The sequence below is a fragment of the Patiria miniata genome, unplaced genomic scaffold, assembly GCF_015706575.1.
Source record: "Patiria miniata isolate m_02_andy unplaced genomic scaffold, ASM1570657v1 HiC_scaffold_20, whole genome shotgun sequence".
Lineage (NCBI taxonomy): Eukaryota > Metazoa > Echinodermata > Asteroidea > Valvatida > Asterinidae > Patiria > Patiria miniata.
Window position 1 is genome coordinate 22,146,154 of NW_024037059.1, and position 13,956 is coordinate 22,160,109.

General features: G+C 39.8%; 1 protein-coding gene across 2 annotated transcripts in view; it reads right to left on the reverse strand.

The window, feature by feature from the left end:
* LOC119728210 (centromere protein C-like) overlaps positions 1–13,956 on the reverse strand; it is a 31,551-nt gene that overhangs the window by 9,124 nt on the left and 8,471 nt on the right. For both annotated transcript variants that reach the window (XM_038200351.1, XM_038200350.1), the window contains exons 2-7: positions 7,154–7,209; positions 6,396–6,478; positions 4,674–4,738; positions 4,179–4,549; positions 2,662–2,952; positions 455–2,247 (exon numbers count right to left, since the gene is read on the reverse strand). In XM_038200351.1, coding sequence (XP_038056279.1) covers positions 455–2,247; positions 2,662–2,952; positions 4,179–4,549; positions 4,674–4,738; positions 6,396–6,478; positions 7,154–7,209 — 2,659 coding nt within the window. The remainder of the gene's footprint in view (positions 1–454; positions 2,248–2,661; positions 2,953–4,178; positions 4,550–4,673; positions 4,739–6,395; positions 6,479–7,153; positions 7,210–13,956) is intronic.

Consider the following 13,956-nt stretch of genomic DNA (forward strand, 5'->3'; position numbering starts at 1 on the left):
ATACATATCATTTTTTGTACCGAAGGAAAGTCACAAACAGCTAGACATTTGCTACTTGTATCAGAGTGACAGTTGCTACTGTTATCAGGAACAGTATGGACAAACCACCAACAAAGGGCTATTAACCCTAACCCCTAAGGGTATTTGGGATAGAAACCCTGCTGAACACAGCAACACGCAACACTTGTGAAAATGACAAGCCTGCTCAGTATAGCAAGAAATCAGGTTGGAAATCTCAAGGCCAAACTGCCTCAGAGTATGTGGTCACCAGCAGCAGCAAGTTACAACTATGGCATTGCTCAATGGGACTAGCTCTCATTGTCTCAGAATTGGCCGTTAATGCACTGGTGTTGAAGGCTCAATGCAGCAAGGTCCTACAGATTTGTACATCTCATGCACTGTGTTACGCCTTGCAGGGCTAGGGTTAAACATTTGAATAAAGACATACATGTACCTTGAATGTCTTGAGCAGCCTCTCTGGTAGGTTGTGTCTTCCTCACGCCGCCTCTTCCCCTTGTATTACCTCTGCCTTTCCGCCGTCCTTGTCCTCTACCCCTACCCTTACCTCGCCCCTGAATAGGTGCACCCACAGGAGCTTCTTGAGTCTGGTTTTCTTGTTTAGCTCCGACAGAATTGTCTGTGTCTTCAGCTGTCTTAGGGTCAGCATTCATGATGCTTGCTGCAGAGGGTGCATCATTTACCGACGGGTCAATGAGGAAGCTGCTGGGAAGGTCACCAGAGTAAAGCTTCCTCTTGCCTCCCCTCTTTCTGCCTCCCCTGACCACAGATGATGACGATGACCCACGCTGCCTCTTAGGGCTCACAGCTTCTCGGACATTCTCAGTTGTCCTCTTTTGAGGCATCTTGTCAGGTTTTTCCTCACCATCTTTTGATCTTCTGTTGGTAGAGCGCCTTTGAACAAGCTTTACTCCCGGAGTCCTTTTAAATTTCTTTCTTGGAGAGCTGCCATCTAAAGCTGTATCAAGAGTTTGTTTAGGAGGCGAGGAGTTGATAGCTTCTTTCTCTGCAACGGGTTCATTTCCTGCTGTGGGTGATAAGACGTCATCAGAGATGACCTCCACATTGCTGAAGTGAACACTGGTACGCTTCTTCTGTACCGATTTCCTGGATGATACTGCAGGTGGCTGCTTGAATGAGGAGACTTTTGCCTGGTCTGTGTTTGATTGAGCTCCTTTCTGATCACTCTCCTCTAAATTTTCAGCATCAGCAACAGGCCCGTTTTCCTCATCAGTCTTACTGTCAGTGGAGTTCTGTCCTCTCACAGACCTTTTTCTTCTCCTGCTAGTCTTGGTATTATCCTCAACGACCGAGTCTGTGGCTTTGTTGCTCTTTTCTGCCTTATTGCCAGCGTCCACTGTTCTAGGCTTCTTTCGTCTGCTCTTCCTTCTACCGTCATCTTCATCTGTTCTTGTTGAGCCTCTCTCGTTACCATCTGCATCAGATCTGGAAGTCTTCTGGGATGTCTTGGTCAGTCTTCTCTTGGACCGATTTCTTTTAGAAGCATCAGTGTCGGAGCCAGTAGTACTGAACTCCACCTCACCATTAGTGCTGCTTCGGACTGCCTTAAGAGAACTATTCCTAGCTGCAGACTTCCTTGACCGTGATGTCTTTGATGCTTGCACCTGTTTTGACTTCTCAACATCTGCTCCACTGCCTTCACTGGATACACCATTAAGGGACTGTCCTGCAGTTTCAGTAATTTCCTTGTTTGAACTTGGCACGTCTTGATCAGATGTTTGGTCGACAATGTCCTTGTCCGATCCCTCTTGTTTGTCTGTCTTCTTCTGTCTTCCTCTCCGACTCTGCGTCTTAGACACGGATTTCACTGCTTTGCTAGAGTCTGATTGTCTCATGGCTCTTTTCAAAGCATTCAAGGTGGACCTGTAGGAGTGATCATAATCTACGATTTCCAGCATTTCTTCATCATCAGCATCATGGAATGACTGATCACTGAGGGGCCTCTGGATCATATCAGCCACCGTCACTTCACTTCTATCCTGCTGACTGGCTGATGGTTTGTGGAGTGATATAAACATCCCTTCATCTGCTGACATTAGATCATCCTCCACAGGCATGACACTTTGTTTCTTTCTCCTTGATCTTGTAGTACCTGTTGTCTCTTGGTGACCATTGGTGGTTGTTTGCTGTTCTGAGATACTTGATCCTGTACTCCTACCTTTCCTCACCGATTTCTGTTTCGGGGCGCCTGTGGCTGTTTGAGCAGTTCTGCATTACAAATACAAATACAAAACTGTTGAATGAGCAAATATATAAAAAAGGAAATGTTGTACAAAATTTATATCTCTGAGCAAAGTTGTACTTTCAGTCAATATTAATCAAGTGACTGTTTTCAACAGTTAAGAGCTTCCAGCCTACATACATGTAAAGCAGGATTGACTGGCTGTGACTGTTTGTATAACTTGATACAGCTATGATTTGACAATATGGTGACTGATAAGCCAGCCGTGCCTACTTCTTGCCCGTTTTTGTCTGTTGACTGAATTTGACTAGTCACAATGCTTGCTTCCAATATGATCTAACTGTTGGTGACTAGCCTGTGTAAAAGGCATGGCAGGGAAACAGGACTGAATTTTTTTGACTGTCTGTGACTGTTCAGATAGCAGGAGGGTTAATACTCACATTTCCTGTTCTGGTACTTGTACTGATGAGACCTTGTCTGACAGTTCTTCATCTGAAGTTATTTCCACAACAGATTGGTTTGTCTTCTCCGTGGTCCCAAGCTCTGCTTCTGCTGCTGAAACTTCTCTATCTGTGCCAATGCCGTCCGAGTTCACATCAGACTGAGATCCTTTCAAGGTGGTATCCGATGAGACACTCTCGTCATCGCTTTGACTCCCGACTGCTCTTGATGATGTTCCATTTGTGGATCTCCTTTTTGGTGTATCGTCAACGTCATTACCAAAGCTTAACCTGGAGAGAAAAACCAGAATTATGATTTCTGTCAAGTTAAGGGCTGCGATTTGAGGTTGAGTTATGTAATGATTTTAACTTTTTAAAATTTTGGAAATTAAAAAAAATTCTAAACATCTGAACAACAAAGAGAAACTGCTAGGTGCATTAATGAGGGCTAATATAGGGGTAGATAGATTGGTTGGTAGAGTGCCGGTACGGTAATCCAGAGGTCCTAGGTTCAAACCCTGATCCAGTTAATTTGTGTGTTCAACTTTACAACTATTAATTACTTAAACAAAAAAGTGAGGACCTAACATTTTGATTCTAGCAGTATCTCATTCCATGTTTAAACGCTTGTAACGTTTTACCTATTGAGCAGCAAGAAACAAAATGTACATTCACATACTTATTGAGCCACATGGTTTTGCAGAAATTCTCTGTACTATTGTAACCAACCATCTGGGGCTGTATTTACAAAATGACTTAAGTCACAAAAAGTAAGCACCCCACATACATTTGTAATTATGCAACTTAAACGGTCTTAAAATGTATGCAGTATTCACAAAACATTTTCATTAAAAGCCCCTCTTATTTTTGTGATTTAAATCCAAGTGGGGGTGGACGTGTCTTAAGTCAAGTTAAGTGGGGCACTAGGATGTCATGGCGGCTTTATTTCCTTCCACTGGTTTGTAATTTTTAGCCACAAAATTGGACTTTCTAGGGGTCGAGGGAAATCTCCTCAAAATCAAATTACTGTAAAAGGAAGCCAAGTTGAATTTAATGTGCGACAGCCCTAGGATTGTAGTTCGTCGACATTCTAAGGGATATTTTCAATCAATTTGTGGATATTTTCAATCAATTCGTTGATTTTTGGGCAGGTGGCGGGAGTGGGATTGATGACATGTAACCAATGGCATGCACTGTTACCATGGTAACTTCCGACTATAAAATTCAAAGTATCTGTCTTACCTTCCAGCATGTATGAGAGAATGCAATTAAATTTTGAAATTTAAATCTTTCGTTGGGAGGAAATTGGTGTTTCTCTAAACAAATTAAAAAGAGTTAAATGCTTTATTGATATCAATACAAATATCAATACTGTAAGCATTTAAACATTAAAATGTTGCATAACCACAGCCTTACTCGTGCCAGTCCATGAAATTAGCTCGCATTTCAAAAGACAACAATCAGCTAGATGTAAAAACTACAGCAATGGTTGAATTGGGCAACATAAAGGTTCTGACCTTGTCTTGGTCTTGAACTCCTGAAGTGCAGAGTTGGGAACCTGGAAAGAATTTCCTCCTTTAATAATGCTTCCAGTGATGTCTGACTCTTGAATACCGCCTTCCTCTCGGCCTGGTGTTGTCACTTCATCTCCAGCATCACCTTCCTCCCTGGTTATGCCATTCTCCCTCTCTATAGCCAAGGGCTCTTCGTTAGTTTTAGCCTGATCCGCTTTAACTGACTTGGCAATCTTTGAAAGATTATTTGAAGCTTTGGTCAGAGTGGAATTTGAAGTGACTGTTTTGGAGACAACATCAGACAGGGGTTCCACATCTGTGCTGGCCCGAGAACTCGGAGTAAAGTCTGGCATGTGCTTAATGGGAGAACTCAGCTGTATAGGAAGACATGGATGTAAAAACTGGTAGAGCTTCCAGTGTAAAGGCTATTCTGACCACCTTACATGATATGGCTGAAGTTAGTTGAGAAAGTTAGGATTTCAGAAAGCACTTACTAACCTTGTACGGTCTCCCTTTATTTTCTTTGTTGGCATGAAGGGACAAGTCATCAACACTCTCCTCACCTAACCAAAGCACACAGGACAGATCACGAGTTATTAGGAATATAACCGGAGGATCAAGAAGAACACACACACAGGGATTTGTTGCTCTATTTTCATACAAGTTACCTTTGTGTATATTTTTGTGATCAGATGTAGGCTGTAAGATGTAAGCCAGATCTAATGAAGTCATGTCAAAGTTGTGCATTTAAATTTTTTTTTTACAATATGTACATGTACTTCAGTCCAGAGTTTTTATGCACATGTCTATCCTTTTACAATTTATACCTAATTTTTATTCATTAATTCCCCCTTTTAAAAAATAAATAAATTGACTGTAATTCAGCCTTTGGCTGCAAAAGTCTTTAATCAAACCATTAATAATAATAACAATAATAATAAGGCCAAAAAAAATAATAGTCCTGCTTCCGGTTTCCCTACCTACCCTATTCTGACAGCCCCTACCCTAATTTTTTTATGGGAAAAATGAGGAAAAAAAACACACCCAAAACCATCAATTTCTACCTTTTACCCTTGACAACACGCAGATGCCTCTATATGATCGTACACACAAAAATTGCCAATTTTTTTTTTTATTTCCCTACCTATCTACCTGCCCTATTTTCAAATGCCATGTAATTGGAAGCAGAAAAATTCTTATTTTTGGCCTAATAACTCAGAAAAGTCTTTGCCAATTTAATGACAAAAACTTTGTTCAAAGTGAAGATGCATACATGTGGGACTGATATCACAAATCCTGTCTCAAGTATTAACCTGCAGCTGATGTCATGAAGCTTTACGCAACTCTGCTTGCGCCACAATTTATTGCGTACACTGCGCAACATTTCACTTATGAGACATATTTCACGAAAGTCTCACAGTGCGTAAGTCCGCGACTTGCGCAATAAATTATGGTGTAACTTACGCAATTATTTTAGGTGGCATAAGTTGTGGCGTAGCGACTGAAAATGACCTACAATGTATTTTACAAGTAAATTATGATCGTCGTGGAGCCCGTCATTACACAATTTATCAATGTTGATACAAGACACTTGCAGCTTCTTGTTTGAGGTACATGAATTGCTATTTTACTCGTGACAGAATATTTAGAGTTGCCGCATGATCCCGAAGAAGTCGGACAATTTTTTTTTCAAAATTGCGGGCTGAGTTGATTCAAGAACTGTTTCGTGAACGAACAAATTCATACACAAACATCCATCGTAAACGCTGTTATTATCCTCGTCCAAGATGTTTAAATTATTTAAAACGTTGCGCAGCTTTGCCAAGTTTCGTGAAATTGATCGTAAGTTTATTGAGCAGCTGTGCAACAAATTTGTTGAGTAAGTCTTATGCATTGCACAAGCTACGCACTTTTTTGTGAAATCGGCTGCTGAAATGGTATCTTTTGGAAGAAAACTAACATTGAAGGTGGTTTCAAAACAGGAAGCTTGCCCGCGGGCACACTTTTTACGTGCATAAGCAACAGAATCCAGTTACGAAACCCAAAATATTTCACGTACTTTTCTGCGTTTTCTCAAAATGTATACTATCCACTGAGTTGAAACTTCAAGATTTTGAGCAATTTTGTTGCTTCAAACGAAAACAAAATGCACAATAGGCAAATGATCCTACGTACATATACCTTTAACTTTCTCCTAATATCCCATTTCTTCTTACTTACCAGAATCTGACCAGTAGTCATCAAATAACTCAAAGCCTTCACTGTCCTTACGCACCTCCTTGTTAAGCACCCATCCTGTACGTCTAGAAATCAATTTATTCAAACACAATTAAATGCATAATTGTTTTAAGCTTTCATTTTTGACATGTGATACATTTAACCCAAATCATTTAGGTTTCTAAGCATACATGGGGCTGATTTTACGGACAATCACTGAAGGCCTTTAACATTGACAAAAAATGAAATTGACACTTAAACAACTTTTGTGAGAATATCCATGTCTCTGAAATTGATTAAAAAAAACACGACACTTTATTTTTGATGGTGTAATACACTCCCTTCAAAATAAACTTCTCTCACTGTTTACAACATCCATGCAATTTCCATAGTGACCTGAGTGACCTGTTATTTTAAGGCACAGGCTCTCCAGTTTTTGTATTTATACATTATGATTCCCCTAATTAACTACCCGAAAATTTGTCCATAAAAGTTTGCACAATGAGAAGAACCTAATTAACAACTGCAACTGTTGATACTAATGCTGTAGTAAACTAGGCCAGCGCTCATGGATATGGAAATTTGTGACAGGCATAAAAAAAAAGACCTGAAAAGCCTTTAGAAATGAAAATACAAAGACTTTAAAAACAGAACTGGAACACAGAAAGATGCATCAAAGACTCCATTTCAAAATGTCTTTTGCACGGCGCTTTGTTACATTATCCCTTTGATTGATTTGGTCGTCTAAAGGCTGAACTCACCTGCCAATGCCTTGATCAATGGGATTCACAAAGCGATTCTTGTAGAGTTCCTGGTACTGTTTCATAAAGATAAGAAATATACAATGAAAGGATTAGAAATCTGAATGATAACCATAAAAGCATCATCACCAAATGATATTACATGTCAATGGTTTGGGCTCGTAAAATAAAATTTGGGCGAAAGAGTTGGGAATTTAAATACTGACAACAATCATATCTGAACTGATTCCTACCCCATAAATTCCCATGGCAACAGTTTCACTCTCAATCTTGGAATATTGATGTTTCAACCAGTTAATGTTCTTCGGGATCACATTAACAACGGGGACGTGCAGGAGGCCGACAATTTTGAATGTGCATGGTGAATTTTGTTTGTCTATAGATGTATTTTATATAACTTTGATAACTTTCTTTTTCTTTTTTTTAAATTTATTTAAATACATGTAAAATGTACGTATAATATTTGGAAGTGCAAAACAATCCCAATTAAAAGTCTGGACTGCTTGTGAGTATGCAACAGAATAAGTACATGTACATGTATGTTCTGACAAGTACATGTACATATGTACACTTGCCCTCCAATGCCAATATGTACATGTACATATGATACATTTTGTACATACATGTATTTCAGGGTTTGCACAGTAGGGCTGTCGCATACAGAAAACTCGAAAGTCAACCGAATATTTGAATAATTTTTGTCAGATTGAATATTTGAAAACCAAAAGCCGGTACATACTCTCACGACTGCTATATTGTCGGGTGCCACACTTTTTTGTCGACGGTAACTTTTTGGTCGACGGCGGTTCATTGTTCACATCCTTTAAGCCCTTTATGGTTATAAAATACTTAATGCAAAACACTCCACCGCCCCATATGCAGCAAAATGCAGACAGCGTTTGCTGTCGCAAAGAGCTAAGCCTATTTTATGTAGAAGACATCATGTTCTTCTCACTCTGATAAAAGCATTTCATTTGTAACACTGTTCATTAAAAAAAAGTTATACTCAAATTACAACAAAATTTGACCTTAAATTACATGTAATTTGATGCCGAATGACCTCACGACCATGTCACAAAATACACATGTACATGTATTTCATATCTTCGGACAGGGTTCAAGTTTGTACCAGGTTTTCTTTACATGATTACCTACATGTACAGTACATGTACATCTACTAACCCTTCCTCCAGTTAACTTAATGACCAAAGGCTTAGTTTTAGTAAAATTTATCTCAAGCGTAACTAATGTCATGCATTTTACAACTAGACAAAGTGTGAGTACGATGCCTCAGTCTTCATTCCATCAGCACTCTAGGCGGATCAGAAGTAAAAATGGTGCATTATAGAAATTTTGATTATAATTACATGTACAGCATTTTGGTCGACAGTGTATCATCTTGAGCACCAATTACCAGTGGATAGGTGCACTTTTATGGCAATCAGTTACCCATTGGTACTCGAGACGGTAACTACAAGGCGCTGTGTACATTGAGAATGGCTTAATGTGTCATGTCTCTGTCCCATAGTGTTGGGAACTTAGATGTTTAAAAATGACAGTGTGCATCGTGCCAATGCTTGCACTCACCCATTCGCCATACAGACCGAATACTAATGGACATTTCTGAAAATGCGCCACTAAACGCATCTTTGGAAATGGCCATCTTTGATTATTTTTTTGAAATTATGCGAGAGAGAATAATTTCACAGGGAGTTTAGTGCCATTACTATCTTTAAACCAAGTAAGCTTTTCAACAATAATTATGTCAGACGGGCAGAGCGTACTGTTCGAAACGTTGAGTCCCTCCGGTTCTTTTCAGAGCCACACATACTCACAAAAGAGATTTATTCACATGGTGCTACTGCAAACTCTTGTCGTAGTATCTTTCCACCATGCAAACCTTCCAATCTCATACATTTTGGATAGCTGCACTGCAAATGATCTACTCTATCATACATGTACCTTTAATGACCAAATTTACGTCAAGCTTTTAGTACTACATGTACATGTATTTATCTCAAGCGTAACTAATGTCGTGCATTTTACAACTAGACAAAGTGTTAGCAAGATACCGCTGCATTTTGGACATGGTACTGGTAGTGTATGTGTATCATCTTAATAAAGCACCAATCACCCGTGGATAAGTGCAATTTTATGCTGTCACTTAAAATTTCAGTTGGTGAGAAAATGTACAAATCAAAAAACACCACACAGATGTTTCCATGGCAACCAAGTAGTGGCACTAAGCAGACAGCTTTGGCTGGCGCAAACAGCTTGTTTACCGGGCAGTGCTAGTTTCAAACAAGTAGAAGACATCCTGTTCTTCAAACCCTGATTGTATTCATTACAAACGGCAACTGAAATTCAGTTGAAAAAAACAAACCCAAAAAACTGATATCATTTTGGGATCCTACAAGTTTGATACATTGGAATCGTAACAATGTATCTGGAGTTGCAAAGCATTTTGTTTGGAGGCTGGCTTGCTCTGATGGTCGGTGTTCTTAGCACTGATGCAATCTGTTTGAGATGTCCGCAAGGATGGACATACTACAATCACTCTTGCTACGTCAAGCTACTTGAGATCAAAATTCCTTGGCTTGATGCTTACAAGAAATGTGAAGGCCTTGGTTTGCAACTTGTGGTTCTCAATTCTCAGCAAGAGACAGAGTTTGTCAGCAGCATGGTGAGAGAGTTTTTTTCTGAATCTGAAGGTGGAGCAAAAGGAATCTGGCTGGGCTGTAAGGAGATAGACGGGAAGCGGGTGTGCTCTGATGATAACCAACAGCAGCTCGCAATGCTCAGCAACCAACAGACATGTACAGATTTCAAACACAAAAGTTTAAAATCTGCTGAAGTTCCTTGTTCTGGCTCCAAACGCATTGTATGCGAGAAACAAAAGGAGAAGAGTTCAGTTCGCTGCCATGCTGTGACCACGCCCTGCCTGCTGGGCCACGTCTACGGGGTCACCCAGATCAAGCACCCGTTGCAATGCTGCATGGCCTGCCACAAGGATCCCAACTGCCGCTCCTTCAACCTGTCAGGAAAGATGTGTCATCCTAACAATGCCACCATCTCCCAGGTTGATGCTGACAAGTTTGTGACTACCGCAGAGAGCTGCGTCCACTACGAACTTGACTGATTCTCTGCAGTATGAAACAGTGATGTAGTGCCTTGATGCTGGGCCTTGGCCTTAAGGCTGCCTTAAGGCTGGATTTTAGGGCCTTGGCCTTGGCCTCGAGGCTTGAGGGCAAAAGCCTTGGCCTTGAGGGTTCAGGGCCTTGCAATTTTGAGTCAAGGCTCTTCAAGGCCCATAGATTTTTGAATTTTCCAGATAAATCTGTTCGAAATTTTGCTGTTACCATTTTAATCGTATTACCATGGAGGAGGGAAGCACCCTAGATTTGTGTGGTGGGCACACTTCCACTTTTGTAGCATCACACTTTGTTACCATTGTAGTAGATTTGCTGCAAAAATATTCCGTACACTTGTGGGGCTAATGAGATGATCACTTTAATTGCATATAACTATGGAATAGATCTGATTGGTTGTATGTCTCCCTGATAAGTGCTAAAGATTTGCATGTATCTGTTTTAGATAATGCTGATATTTCTGACCATGTTGGGCAAGCAAATAAAAATTTCCCAAAACAGTTTCTTGGATCCCCCTTTTGTTACACTTGGGAGAATTGTGTGTCAATATAGAAGTAATCATTATTTTGTTTAGTTAAACCATATTGAAGACCTGAACTTATACTTTAATAGATACAGTGCAGTCATAAAACGGTGTAGGCCTATGCGAGCATGTTGATTGCAATTAAGGAAATGTTGTTCTTCGTAACGAGCAATTCGTGATGATAAGGGCGGATCCAGGGGGGCCAAAAGGGGCCATGCCGCCCCCCCCCCCCAAAAAACCCAACGAAACCATTTTTTTTTATGTGACGTCGTAATAAAGGCAGGCAATGAGTACACCACCATCTTTTCCTCAAAAAACATTGGTTAAAATGGTCAGAAATTGCCTCAAATCGCACCACAGAGCATCTCGAATCCAAAAACTTTTAGGGGCCCTTAAGCGGGCCCCGAAGCCCAAGCCGTAATTTTTTGACCCACTTTTTTGGGGGGGATCAAAATTTCTTTGCCCCCCCCCAAAAAAAATTGTGTTCTGGATCTGCCCTTGCGTGATGATGTGTCACTCATGTGACTATAATTACATGTAGTTCTATATCAGTGGTCATTTCATAAAACAGGGCCTTGGCCTTGGCCTTGAGGGTTAAGCCTTGGCCTCGAGGCTTGAGGGTCAAGGCCTTGGCCTTGGCCTTAAGGGTCAAAGCCTTGGCCTTGAGGGTCAAAGCCTTTGCTCCAACACTGGTATGAAATCGACACTTTACTGAAACTTTATTGCACAACACATCACAGCTGCACTTTGAGAGTTTCGTGGAAAAGTTGACACTTTACGAAATGAATTTGAAACTTTAATGTATACACATCACAGCTGCACTTTAGGATTGAGACATCGTACATACCGGTATGTATGTTTGATTACTGGATAGTATGTTAGATGATTAGTTATGCTGTTTAGTGATGGATTTTTAATTCAAATTTCCATTTCAGAATTTCACATGGGAGATCCAAGGATTGCTGTTTGTTGAACTTATTAAATAGATGCCATGGTTGATTGTGTCTGCATGGGCGCTTGAGAGCAACAGTGTCTGTTTGAGGCAAGGAGAACACTTCATTCATTTAGACACAATGCCCATATGGATGCAGACACTATGAACCATAGCATCTCAAATAAGTTGCACAAACGGTAATCCTTGGATCTCCTGGCTTGTGAAATTCTGAAAGTAAAATTCAGATTAAAAATCCTTAGACTGTCGTTCTGTAACCAGCTCCCCTGGGCCCAATTTCCCGGCGCTGCTTAACAGTTAGCCAAAAAGTTGTGTTTAGCATAGCAGAAAAATTTGCTAACCTTAAGCACTATTTCACGGCGTGTGTGTGCTAACGGTCGCGCGTGCATGGAGATTTCTATTGTTACGTCACTAAGTTAAGCAAATTTTTCCTCTGAGGTAAGCATGCCTTTTGCTGTGCTTACGGTCTCCGTGAAATAGACGGAGGCTCTGTTAGCAGAAAATCGTGTGCTTACCAGTGCCATGAAATAGGGCCCAGGTTATCCTAGATCAAACGGAAAGGCTGAAAGCGCTGTAAAACTGCTAAAAACACGATGTGTAAAGCAAAAGACTAACATGTATGTACCTTGCACTCATGCAATATATAAACATACATGTACATGTACCGCTAGAAGGCTTAAACGCCTCACCAGTCCAACTTCTCATGGGAAAAAGAACATGCACACTTTTCCCAACTAACCCCAAATTATTGAAACCCCGAACGCTGACCAGTGTAACAAAAAAGTTGAAAGAAAAGCAACAAAAACAGAAAACAAACCACGACAAAAACACCCGACCTTTAACTACATGTACACTTCACGCTGGAGACATAGTTAGAATGCAGAATCCCAGAAATCCAAACGTATGGCAAAAAGCAGTCGTCACAGGGGTATGCAAAGAACCACGATCATACATTGTGACTTCAGAAGGTGTTAAATACAGACAAAAACGCAAAGATCTCATCAGATCCAAAGAAGGTCAGAACCATACGTATCAAATATTATCAATACTATGATGATGACAGTGAAGACCAACAACCTGCTCCAAACAATATTCCTGTTGGGAACAACATCCCACATCAGAACAGTCCACAACAAAACCACCAGGACAACCTCAGTTTACAGAATGAAATATGGAAGATGCGTAAAACCACCCACCAGATACACAGATTAACGTCTTCATTCAAGCATACACTTCAAAATAATAACTAAATAGTACATACAGGTAGTAAACTAAAGAGCAATACATGTATGAAGTGGGAAAAAAGAGGGGGAAAAGATGTTGAATTTTATGGAACATGTATAGTAATAATGCATTTAATATGTCAGATTGAGCAGTGAGCACTATTATATTATACCATATTCACTTTTATTTAATCTGAGATTGCCATTTGTAGTTAATCTCATTTACAGGTTTTCTACATGTTGTATTTGCCTGATTTAACATGTCTAGAATGTTTCTTGTACATACCACATCTGTATTTATAATCTGTAAAATCAATCATGAACTTTGATTTTAGAACTTTATATCACTGGTTTCTACATGGACTCTATAGTTAAACAGCCAGTGAATGACATAGCATATTGCAGTTACCATGGTTACATAAATAAGAACTGCCTACAAACTAAAGCTGGGGAAAACCTCCACAACTGCAATTAACATACTCTCTGAATACACATTTGTTTAACATTGAATCATTATTGCTTTAAGGCCAAGTTAAAATTGGGTTGAATTTTACTAACTTGAATGTTATGATTAATGGTCATACCCAGGTACAATGTGTATAACAGATTAAAAAAGACAAACCAAAATAGTGCTAGACTTATTTCGTGAAAAAATCAACCAAGCTACCGAAAGCATGCAAAGTCCAGTATATATGTTCAGTTGTACTTTTGAAAAAAAAGTATACTATGTACACCAGCCGATTGCAATTTTTTTCAGCCTACTGAATTCATTTAAATAAGTATTTTTTTGTAACACGGTGAGTTTTTTCCCTGTAGAATTGCTCGTCATCTTGACTACATTTTGAAATGTTTCACTAAGGGTTTTTAACATTGTATACAAACATTGGCAGAAGCAGATTTACTGTTTTGTTGCAAAAAAAACATTAGGAATACTTTAGGTTTTTCTCAGAATAATT